The sequence below is a fragment of the Tachyglossus aculeatus genome, chromosome 18 (genome assembly GCF_015852505.1).
Source record: "Tachyglossus aculeatus isolate mTacAcu1 chromosome 18, mTacAcu1.pri, whole genome shotgun sequence".
NCBI lineage: Eukaryota > Metazoa > Chordata > Mammalia > Monotremata > Tachyglossidae > Tachyglossus > Tachyglossus aculeatus.
The window spans coordinates 24156684-24169504 of NC_052083.1; the positions used below are offsets into that span (position 1 = coordinate 24156684).

A 12821-nucleotide genomic window follows, 5' to 3' on the forward strand; every position below is an offset into this window, starting at 1 on the left:
GTTACCAACTTGTACTTCCCAAGCGCTTAGTACAGTGCTCTGCACAAAGTAAGCGCTCAATAAATATGATTGAATGAATGAATGAACAGGTCTGACACTGTGCTACAGAACAGGCTGCTCTCATTTCTCCTCATTCGAGATGAGAGAAGGATATAAAGATAAATGGAAGCAGCTGTAGCAGGAGCAAAACCAGCTCTTACCATGTAAAGGTTGCTAAATAAGATGAAGTGAGGATGAATACCTCTACAGCTAAGAAACTCTTTAGTATTTCATGTAGTGATATTTCTTGAGCACCTACTGAATGCAATACGCTATAACAAGCTCTGGGGAAACACAACAGACATATGAGACGTGCTTCACTGACCTCTGAATGCCCTTTACGTTTTCCTAAAAATGTTACCTGAAATCTATGCTTGCCACTTCCCTCACTTGCACAAATATCACCATTTTCACAGGGAGATACCTATTCATCTTCAGAAGTCACTTTTCTGCTCCATAGTTTCCTGATGGCATTTTTCATCTGGACATTTCTCAGGGTGTAGATGAGGGGGTTTAGCATAGGGGTTATAATCATGTAAAACACTGCAATAGCTTTATCCATTGGGAAGGTGGAGGCGGGCCTCATATACATAAATATACAAGGAACGAAGAACAGAATGACAACGGTGATGTGGGAGACGCAGGTGGAGAGCGCTTTGCGCCTACCCTCTTTACTGTGTGTTTTCAGGGACCACAGGATCACGACATAGGAAATCAACAATATGACGAAGTTTAATAGACAGATCAACCCACTGTTGGCAACTACAAAGAGGCCGAGGGTGTGGGTGTCTGTGCAGGCAAGGTTCAGCAAAGGGTTCAAATCACACATGAAGTGATCGATGACGTTGGGGCCACAGAAGGGTAAATCGACCATGAAGAGAATCTGAATGGTTGCATGCAAAAGGCCTCCCGTCCAGGCGACCCCCACCAGCACACCACACACACGCCGGTTCATGATGGTCGTGTAATGTAGCGGCTTACATATCGCCACGCAACGGTCATAGGCCATCACAGTGAGGAGAATAATTTCAGCCCCGCCAAAAAAATGCTCTCCAAAGACCTGAGTCATACAGTCTTTGAAATAGATGATTTTCTTCTCACAGATAGAGTCGACGATCAGTTTCGGTGTGCTGACAGAAGAATAACAGGCATCGATAAATGACAGATAGGCCAGAAAGAAATACATAGGGGAGTCCAGAGTCTTACTGGCGGTTATGGTTACCACAGTGATCAGATTTCCCACTATGGTGATGATGTAGTTGATTAAAAAGACAATAAAGATGACTATCTGCATCCTTGGATTTGGTGTAAGTCCCAGTAGAATGAATTCTGTCACATTGTTTTCATTACCCATCAACTCAGGGTAGGCAATGAGCGTACAGGTGAGCTGCAGATTCTGTATAGAGAATGATGATCCTCTTTAGTTTTGCTTTCAAATGATCAAATAACAGAACTTAAAGTACCACATCTCTTTCATCTTGTCAGTTTGCTCCGAACCCCAGGGCAGGATGTGAAAGTATTTACTATACTCAATTCACACAGTGGGAAATTGAAGCAGATCAAGTTAACTTAACTCCTCAAATCTGACAGACAATTACTACGCCCCCCTTCAAAGACGTATTGAAGGTACATGTCTTTTAAGGGGCCTTCCCTGACTAAGCCTCCCTTTTATCTTCTCCCACTCCCTTCTGCATCACCCTGACTTGCTCCCTTTATTCATCCTCCTCGCCTGCCCAGCCCCAGAGCACTTACGTACTTTCCTGTAATGTATTCATTTATATTAATATCTGTCACCCCATCTAGACTATAAGCTCACTGTGGGCAGGAAATATCTATTTATTGTTATATTATACTCTCCCAAATGCTTAGTACAGTGCTTGGTACACAGTAAGCGCTCAATAAATACAAGTGAATGAATGAATGAACTTACCCAGAGGTGTCCTAAATGATCAGTAGTGGAGTTGGGAACACAGTCAATATCTTCAGAGCCCTTTCGATGCAATCATCCCTGGAGTGCACTCTGTTTGATTTCCATGCCCTTTTCAATAGAAGAGAAGCTCAGTAATTCTGACTATTCCAGTCTCATAAATGCCAACTGATTACCACATTTACATTCCCCCTAAGAGAAAAGTGCATTAGGCTGATGGTTCAAGACCTTCTGAAGTCCTACTGGGCAGAGGATGAAAAACCAAATGTTTAGCAAACAAGAAACCTACAACGTTTTGTATTCTCCTGATGTTCCTCTGCGATTATTTCTCCTCTTAGGACAGCTTTAGGTTTCTTCCTTCTTCTTATGGGATCAGTAAGCATATATTTTCCAGAGAAAGACGAAAAGACAGTTCTGCCAAGGAAACAGATTGTAGGTAATCCAGGAATCTCACATAGAAGCATAAAACACACAATAAACTCAGAATTTAATATAAAACAATAGGAGACTCTCTTCCCGTTGATAGGAATAGTAATTGCTACCTCCCCAACTTCTACCGGTGGTAAGGCCAAGCTTTAAGTCTTTGTTATCATTTTTAATGTGTGGATATTGGTACAAACGAAATATTGGAAGTATCCCAACTTAAAAAAACAATCAAGTTCTGGGAAAAGACTTGAATAGTGGTTGTGGGCAGGAACTGTGTCTGCCTGTGGTTATACTGTACTCACCCAAGTGGTTAGTACAATGCCTTGCACAAAGTAAGCACACAAAAAATATGATTGATTGATTGATAGTCCTTTTTTGTGAGGTATTTTTAAGTACTTACAATGTATCAGCACTGTACTAAGTGCTGGAATAGATACAAGTTGATCAGGCTGGACTCAGGCCCTCTCCCACGGGGGGCTCACATTCTTAATTCCCATTTTACAGGTGAGGTAACTGAGGCACAGAGAAGTTAAATGCCTTGCCCAAGGTCCCACAGCGGACAAGTGGTGGAGCTAGAATTAGATCCCTGGTCCTTCTGATTCCCGTCCCGTGCTCTATCCACTAGGCCACACTGCTTTCTAGGTCCTTGGTGGCAAATGCACAGTAGCCCTGTTGGAACAAGGAAACTCAGATAAGTCTCAATGTGGACAGTGAGTAGATGAGAATGGATTTAGGAAACTATCAAGGTTGTGTGCTCAGCAAAGAGACACCATCAAGATTAATGATCATACTAGTAATATAATAGTGGTATTTGTTAAACACTTACTTTACACTAGGAACTACACTAAAGCTGGGGTGGATACAAGCAAATAGGGTTGGACATAGTCCCTTTCCCACGTGAGGCTCACAGTCTCAGTACTCATTTTACAGATGAGCTAACTGAGACCCAGAGAAGTGAAGTGACTTGCCCAAGATCATACAGCAGACAAGTGGCAGAGCCGGGATTAGAACCTATGACCTTGGTTGAAGAAACTGGCAGAGGTTTAAAGACTACATATCACAAAATAGGAACTACATCAACACTGCCAAGCTCCTGATGATCAAAACAAAACAACTCTCTACAAAATCCTTCCATGGGATTTATAGTTTAGGCTAGGTTATGAAGATAAACAATGGTGGGATACCAGAGTGGAAGAGATCAGGTAAATGCTGAATGCCACAGTCTAAGGGCAAGGGAGAACAAGGAGGGAATTGCCATTTTACAGTGAGTAAACTGAGGTGCAGAGAAGTGACGTGACTTGCCCAAGGTCACATAGAAGACAAGTGGCAGAGTTAGGTTAGAGCTCAGGTCCTTTGACTCTCAATCCCATGTTCTTTTCACTGGGCCACACTGCTCCCAGCTGCAATATGTTTATAAAATAATCATTTCTAAACAATATCAAGTGAATGTAAGTTTAGACCTAGAAAGATACTTGGATACTTTTGTGAGCTATAGGAAGAGAATCTATTTGTAGATATCACCAAAAATATTAAAGAGTAATGATGAAAATGTGTTTGAATGTGAATGCAAAGTAAAAATCAGGAAGGCTGGAAAACTTACATTAGTCAGATTTGTTGATGCTGACAAGGTCTGAAGAATTGGGACTTTATCCTATCTCTCTGCTTTCCTCTGCTCATGATAAAGTCCTTTACAGAGGAAAGACAAAATAGGCCTTTAGAGCAGAAAATTCAGATTGTCCAGCCACGAAGTCAGCAGTCAGAAATTCATTTCAATAAATCTTCTCAGGGAAATGCATTTAGTGGTAGAAATTCACATCCTGTTCACCTAACCTCTTTGCTCATTAAGGAGACAGGAGAATGAATAGACCATGGAGAACATTCTGAACTTCTACTTTTCAAATCTATAACCACAAACAGGAAATATTGAAATTAATAGCTCTCTCTTGCTCTCACTTAGATTTTTCTTTGGGTTACAGAATGACACTGAAGTCGCCTCTATAGGAGTGTGGGGACATATTGTAATACCTAGGGCTCTGAGTTTCTAGAATTTCTTACCTCCCTTTCCGGTGGGGTCTTTATGCCAAAAGCAGTAGTTAAGCCTTACATGAATTCGGCTAATTCTTTGGGAAAGTACCTGTGTCCTTGACTAATTCGTTCTTTTCATTACAAGCCTCCTCTTGTAACAGGTTCTTGGCTGCATCCTTGAAAACGGCACTGGATATTATGTAGACTCCGACATTAGCTCCCATCTTGGGGGGCAGTGAGAGGGCTCAGCACCCTGTGGATGTGTTTTGAACAATACCAACCTATACGGTTGCATCATTTGAATGGACTGTCCCAGATGCTATGTCTATTCTGTGAATTCAGAGAGGATTTCTGCAATCCCCCATTGAATTTATCACCTTCCATGTGACCCTAACTGGGGTTCAGACTCTGAAGAGACTCTTGGGGATGAACACACCAGCAAGGTGAATTTCTACTGTGGACAAAACACCTGCCAGCGGTTCATCCAAAACTGAAGTTCATAAAAGGGGTTTATTAACTGGTGCACTTCCCTTGAGAGCTTTTGATAGAGTAGGGAGCCTTCCCATCACCACCATTCGGAATGGCAGGGCCACCCCAGGTGATTGACAACTGCTGCTGGGAAGTCTCCCAAGTCTTCACTATCAGTCTAGAAATTCCGAGAAATGAATCCCCAGGCCGGACCAGGAAAGAGAGGCAACCAACAGACCACCTGCATAGATAATAATAATTATTATGGTATTTGTTAAGCTCTTACTCTGTGCCAGACACTGTACTAAGTGCTGGGGTGGATAATAGTAAATCGGATTAGACACAGTCCCTTGTCCCAGTTGGGGCTCACCCAAATGTTTGGTCTTTTAGTTGTCGCTACAGTGAATCTTAATCTTTGTGATATTTCTTGTCTCTTATGTTCTCATTTTAGCTTCCCTGAAATCTCTCAGCTTTGAGGGGAGATGTGAAGCTCTCTCCACTTGTGCTACCCACATCTCTGTTGTTATCTTATTTTTTGTACATTTTATCTTTGTGTGTGTGCGACTTGCATCCACCTTGCCCATTGATGAGGTGAAAGCAGTATTTTATTCTACTGTAAGCCCCATGCTAAACCTTATAAGCCCCATGCTAACCCCCTAAATCTACATTATGAGAAATTCAGAAATGAAAAGCTTCATGGAAGAGGTATGGTGCAGGAAAGTTACCGGTTATCACCCGTAAATGTCTCAGTACCAAATTAATTTATTGGTATATAGAGAAATTTGTTAAAAGAGATTTTCTGCTGATTTCCTGAGGAGAAATTTTCCCACTATTGATTAAGAGGATGCTGGACACTGAAATGACTAGATCATACATGCAGATAAGCACACTGTAACCCTTCTCTCCCAGGTTTCATGTTCATATTAATGTCAGTCTCCCCATCTATACTGTAAGCTCATTATGCTCTTATAATGTGCCTGCTAATTTTCTTGTACTACACTCTCCCAAGTACTTAGAACAATGCTCTGCACATAGTAAGCACTCAATAAATACCATTGCTTGATTGATGATTGCTAGAGAGAATGGGTGATCCAAAGGTCAGGTCAAGGAAGTCAAATCTTCTCCATGTTCAGTAGCTGTCACAGGGGAGTAGAGGAGAACCCCGCCCCTGCCCCTAAACCTGGACTCAGAGATGCTGAGTTGCTTTTATCTATTTTCGGGCTGGAAAATGGATAGGGAGAGTTAGAGCTCTGGTGATTTGCTGCAGCTCTCCTTAGCTCCCCAGAAATGACCCAGACTTAGGCTTTCACCTCACTGATTTTTCAGTGTTTCAAGAGGCCTTACTTTGGCCAGCAAGCAGACAGGACTGTTGGTTGTTAAGTGGCCAGTCAATTCTCTGAAGTAGTCAAATGCAAACCTCCTATGGAGTTGGAGCGGGTTAGAAGGAAGAGTTGAGATGATATTTTCAGCAAAAGGGGAAGAATCAAACTTTACTCGTAAACTTTGATTTCAAAAGTTGCTTACTAATAGGTTTTCCAAATTTTAGATCCTGCTGGACATGCTCCCTCTAGTTATTTGTAACATATCTTCTAATGTTGCCATCAATATCTCAAGATCCCAATTCTTCCTTCCTGTTGATCCTGGTGCCAGGTCATACTTGTCAACTGCACTCACTACCGAGTCCCAGAAAGAGTGTAGCTTCCACGGTATCTTCAACAGGATACATATGAAATGGTAATGATAACGATAATTGTGATATTTATTAAGTGCTTACTATGGGCCAGGCACTATACAAAGTGCTTGGGTGGATATAAGCAAATCGGGTTGGACACAGTCCCTGTCCCATGAGGGGCTTACAGTCTCAATCCCCATTTTACAGATGAGGTAACTGAGGCTTATAGAAGTGAAGTGACTTGCCCAAAGTACCACAGCAGACAAGTGGTGGAATGTGGTGAAATGATGTTAGCTCTTTGACCATTAGCAGGTACATGATGGACAGAGGAGGGGGTCGCAGGTGGTGCTATTTGTCTAAGAGGTATTTGATTAGATTATGGATGTGCCTGTGCTCCCCTATCTCATTGACCTCCATCTTGTTAAAGGGGACGATTTACAACTTGCTAATGAGTTGATTATTCCTTTGGAAGATTTCCAGTTCTAGGATGCAATCTGAAGCAACCTGGGAGGGCTTGGGTTCTAAACCTGGCCCTGCCATTTGTCTGCTTTGAGACCTTGGGCAAGTCACTTCTCTGTGTCTCAGTTACCTCATTTATAAAATGGGGATTAAATCTGTGAGCCCCATGTGGGACCTGGACTATATCCAACCTAATTAGCTTGTACTTACCCCAGCATTTATTAGCTTATACTTATCCCAGCAGCCTGTATATATTGTAATCTATTTATTTATTTATTTATTTATTTATTTATTTATCTATCTATTTTTATTTATATTAATATATGTTTCCCCCTCTGGACTGTGAGCTCGTTTTGGGCAAGGAACGTGTCTGTTGTTATATTGTACTCTCCCAAGCTCTTAGTATAGTGCTTTGCACACAGTAGGCACTCAATAAATATAATTGAATGAATGAATGAATGCCTGGCATGCAGCAAGCACCTAATAAATACCATTAAAAAATAATTACAAAACAAAAGAAAAAAAACTCTGCAGCTTCTTCCCTCTTTTGACCAAGACATAGTGGAGCATATGGTATGTGGTGTCAGCCAATCCATAAATGGTATTTATTGAGTGCTTACTGTGTGCTGAGTTCTATACTAAGCGCTTGGGAGAGTATAATATAACATTGTAACAGACACATTCCCTGCCCACAGTGAGCTTACAGTCTAGAGGGGGAGACAGACATTACCATAAATAAAATTACATATGTGTACATAGGTTCTGTGGGGCTGGGAGGGAGGATGAATAAAGGGAGCAAGTCAAGGTCACACAAAATGGAGTGGAAGAGGAAAGGAGAGCTTAGTCAAGGAAGACCTTTTGGAAGAGGTGTACTTTCAATAAGATTTCAAAGAGGGGGAGACTAATTGCCTGTTGGCTATGAAGAGGAAGGGCATTCCAGGCCAAAGGTAAGATGTGGGTGAGGGGTCGATGGTGAAATAGACGAAATCGAGGTACCAGTGAGAAAGTTGGCATTAGTAATAGGAGAATGAAGTCTTCAGGAAGATCCCAAGTGAGCTGGAGCCTTGTGTGGTTTGAAAGGCCACTTGAATGGACACCATCTCTACAGATGACTGATTCCCATTCTTAAGTGGATGTTATCTGCATAGACATTCACTGTAGATGAGCTGGCATTTGTGGATAATATTTTAATCCAAGCATTCTGTCAGAATTAAAGCATTAATTTTGGCCAAATCCTGAAATATCCTTGAAGAAAGGTTCTCTGTGGGCGCGTGTGGGAGATGCCCCCCATGTCAGCTGGGGTCGCCGACCAGAGGGCGACTCTGGGTTCTTTAGATTGGGCGACGATTAGCCAAAAACCAGACATGGAGCCAGAGTGTTCAGTTCTGCCTCTTTCTTGGGTGTACTCACATAGCTGTATGGCAGCAAACCAGCCGAGGAGGGGGTCCGAATCCTAATCAGCTGGGCAGGCTCTGCAGGGCTCGGTCTAAACGCCTACAACTAAAAATAGCAGCAATGCCTCTTATATATGAAGCCTCCTCGTACTGGTTAGCCCTCCCAGTATTCCCAGGTTGTCTATCTGATTGGGACAGTTCCCCTTCCACAACTTTGTGGTGTAGCAGTTCTGTGCCCTTGCTGTGGGTTGCTCAGTTGAAGTGAGGGGGAGAATTCACAGTTAGGACACTCTTCCCACACTCCAGCCCTTCGCCCCCTCCATACGCCTAGAGCAACCCGGAGCTGGGGCCCAAGATAGTTTTGGTGGAGGGCCTGAGTGAGTAACAGCATCCTATCACTAAAGCTGCGCAGAGCACGACGCACCATAGCACGATCCACTGGGACCAATGTCCCGTTCCCATACCCCGCACGCCCACAGCCATGAGAACCACCCACAGTCTGTAACCATTTTTTGGTTCAATGTTCGGATCTGCAGTCCGTCTTTGGTTAGGCGGAGCACAGTGCGGTTCCAATCTTGCTGTGCATCCACCAGGGTTTGTCGTATCACTTCCGTGGCCTCCTCCATTTACGTCCGCCAAGCTACTGAGTCCACTAGATCCGTCGGAACATCCCAGTAGAGGGTATGGTGTTCAGGCCGCTCCCATCCGGAGAGGTCAATACAGTTACCAATGCGCAACCCTACTAAAGGCACATTACTACTAACAAGCGTTAAATTAGCACAGGAAGCACTAACATTATAATTAAAAGTGATCATGGTTGCATTTATATGTTCTCCACATGTCCAACAGAATTTCCCACTACCCAAATACCAGTAGTCTCCTTCTTCCACCCCGGCGATGGAAATCGGCCAACTGTCCTGTATGCTCTCACGTCCCCTGGGGTCCTGTGACCAGAACCAATCCCTCTTTACTTGGTTACACCCAAAAGGGAAGAAGGGCTCCCATTGATTCCTGGACCCATTCCACCATTCCCACCTCTCTCCCAGGGGGACCACCCGCTTGTCACCGTGCACTATCCCTAATCCCACTAAGGCTGTGGCACACAGGGGCAGTTTGCCCACTGTGTGGTGTACCCTCATTTTACAGTAATGGGCGGTACACCTGCCATATAGTACTGGAATGGCCGGCCATGTAACAAAGGCTGGTTACAGGCGAGCCAGGCTGGGGCCACTGTGCTCCGCCTACTTCTTCCGTTAGGGTGGTGAGGTGTGGTAGCAGTCCTAACTGAGTCTGAATGCAGGCATCCGACCAGGCGATGTTTTGGGCCCAATGGGCCAGCTCCCCTGTGAGTATACCTGCCCATGTCTTCAGAGTTCCAGCTGACAGTGCCATTCTTCTCCACCCCTCGACGTCAGGCAAAATTCCAGTGCTAATTAGCTGCTGGATCTGGCTTTCATACTGGAGGTCTCGGCCTCGGGCATCCCATAGGCCTTGGGTGTCTGCTTGGTTCCATACTCCCAGAGCGCTGCCGACCCCACCCAGTGATGTCTATCTTCCGTCGTCTGGGGGCCTTTACTGGCGACCGGTTCCCTACCCATCAGGCTCATTGTCGCCGAAGCTGAGCCAGGGCAGTGGAGCAGTTCGCGTGATGGAACCCACCACTGTTCCAACGACCAGGAGATTGCCTCGGTAGTCCATCGAGTGTGATTGAACAGGCGAGCCCATTCCAGGGTGGCTTCCCATAGCTCCAGCATATGGCAGGGCACCTTCACGGTGGTGTTGAATACTGTCATAGTTTCCCATGTCCCATTGTATTCTCTGGTTGCGATTATAGTGGCAGGTAACCATCGTCCTTTAGGGGTGGCGTCCCACCACACGTCAGTTCCGCTGGTCAACAGTGTTGGAGTGGTGATGTCACCTTCCAGCCAGGCAAGGGCCACAGAATGTCATGTTGAGCGGCCCACTCCTTGACCTCGTCCCCCCTAAATTGGGTCTGCTGATCAGAACCTATGTAGGCTGGCAAGCCATTCCAGCCCCCATCACCTGTAGCCCTTGTATAGTAGCAACCTGCATTTCTGCTGCCACCGGATAGGTGAACACCACTGCCGTATGAGTATCCACTATGGTGAGTGCATATCTCTTTCCCTGGCTTAAGGGCAGGGACCCTATGTTGGCCATAGGGCCGCAAATTCTTTTGCATACAATATTTACAATCTTGCAAGAATTCGCGTACCTCTTTGCAGGTTCCTTCTCACCCCGGTCCCTGAAGAGCTCGATATGTGGCATCCACCCCTCTGTGAGCTAGTGCCTCATGTACTTCCTTGATGGTCTTGATGGGCCGTGCCTTCCGCATTTCTGTGAGCATGTGTGCCTCCTCGTTCCCGGGGGTCCCATATGAGCTGACACAAGGTGCATGGTGAGTGGGGGGGTCATCCCGGGCTCTTAATATTTGGGAGATGTCATGCCATATCTCTTTTCCAATACCTTGCCCCAGGCTACCATCCACACTTTGGCTTCCCACACCTCCAACCATGGGGCTAGGCAGCTGTATACAGCCCATGAGTCGGTTGCCAAGGCATCTACATCAGGGTGCGTGGGTAGGAGCATACATACCACCCAGAGTTCAGCCCATTGGCTGGACTGATGAACCCCTTGTTTCCAGAGGATGGTATCCATGGAGGGGCGGGGCTGGACTGCAACCGCAGCCCATGTAATCGGGTTCCCTTTGGCTGACCTGTCAGTGCACCATGTCCCAGCTGGCGGCTCCCCCTCCCCCTTCTCCACAGGCCAGTTCTCGCAAATTGGTACTGAGGGGATCAAGGGAGGGCGTCCCGGGTTCTCAAATGTCACCACCACCAATATACACTCGGGCACTGCCTTGATGAGTGCCTGATGGGTGGTGGGGGCCATCCGGCCCACACCCAAACAGAGGGTGGTTCTCGCGGCGGAGGTGCTGTGCCCCTCAAACCCTTCTATCCACATTCATTCATTTATTCATTCAGTCGTATTTATTGAGCTCTTACTGTGTGCAGAGCATTGTACTAAGCGCTTCGGAAGTAGAAGTCGGCAACATATAGAGACGGTCCCTAATCAACAGCGGGCTCACAGCCTAGAAGGGGGAGAGAGACAACAAAATAAAACATGTACAAATATATACAAGTGCTGTGAGGAGGGGAAGGAGGTAGGGCGGGGGATGAGGAGGAGGAAAGGAAAAAGGGGGTTCAGTCTGGAAAGGCCTCCTGGAGGAGGTGAGCTCTCAGTAGGAATTTGAAGGGAGGAAGAGAGCTAGCTTGGTGGATGCGTGGAGGGAGGGCATTCCAGGCCAGGGGAAGGACGTGGGCCGGGGGTCGCTGGCGGGACAGGCGAGAACGAGGCACATTGAGGACATCCGGGGGCCCGTGAATTTGCTGGAGTCCCCATGTATAAGGGTGACTTCGCACCATTGTCCACGAAGACGAGGGTGAACTTAATATTCCAGGGACCCCAGTAAATGGTCAGGGTAACGTTTGGCCTCCGATCCCCTCCAACTGACCTGACCTGAAGGGAGCAGCCTTGGCCACTTCCTTATGGCTGGTCTCTCCGTTCACTCAGGTCTGGGTACTGCAGGGCAGAAAGCACAACCTGAGGGCACCACCTGGGGCTGAGTGAACGGGCCTCCTTTTTTGCACCCGCTGACATTTTCGGGTGCTTCAGCTGTGGGTTTGCCTTCCCCTTTGTTATACCTCTGATACTTGGGTAGTTTTTTCCACAGGGCCAACAGCACGGTGTTTATCTATCATAGCTGTTTATCTATCTTTTCTCATTTGATCCTGGCTACCATTAAATCTCTCCACATTTGCGATCGGGGAACCCTCTGTTTTGCTCCTTCCAGAGCGATGGGTTTTGTTGGAGCCACCCATCGAATCCTCTAGGCTTTGCAATCAGCCCCTCCAGATCCCCCAAAGCCAGCATAAGATCTATGACAGGCTTGCCCATCGTCTCTGCAACCAGTGGTAGAAACACTCCCTGTATGTTGAGGAGGCGCCGACCAGAGGAGCTCACTGCGCATCCCAGCATTCAAGGGTGCTGTACCGGGACTATATTCTCCCGCAGCATATATTTGCTGTTTCATTCTCAACCTTCTCAATAACGCGCATGCCCCTTCTATAGCCACCCAAACTTCTGGTTCAACGGGTAGCTCGTGTTGATGGCCCAGGTGTCTTTTACGGTGGCCACTGCCCAATCCATCAGGGAGTGCTTACCCATGTTGACCCAACCCAACTTCAACCAATTCCTGACTTGGAACGTAGCTGTAACTTCAGTTAGTTTAATTCTGTCATCCCACTGGTCCCTACATCGGACCACCCAGGACAGCAGCGTTTCTCGATGCTGCTGCCAGTATTGCTTGTGGACCTCCATCAATTCTGCCGGG

The 12821-nt window shown here is 46.0% G+C and overlaps 1 protein-coding gene across 1 annotated transcript; it reads right to left on the minus strand.

Annotated features, from left to right (window-relative positions):
• Positions 1-463: 463 nt before the first annotated feature.
• LOC119940316 (olfactory receptor 4C46-like) lies at positions 464-1393 on the minus strand. Its single transcript, XM_038760518.1, has one exon. The coding sequence runs from the start codon at positions 1391-1393 to the stop codon at positions 464-466; it is 930 nt and encodes a 309-aa protein (XP_038616446.1).
• Positions 1394-12821: the final 11428 nt, after the last annotated feature.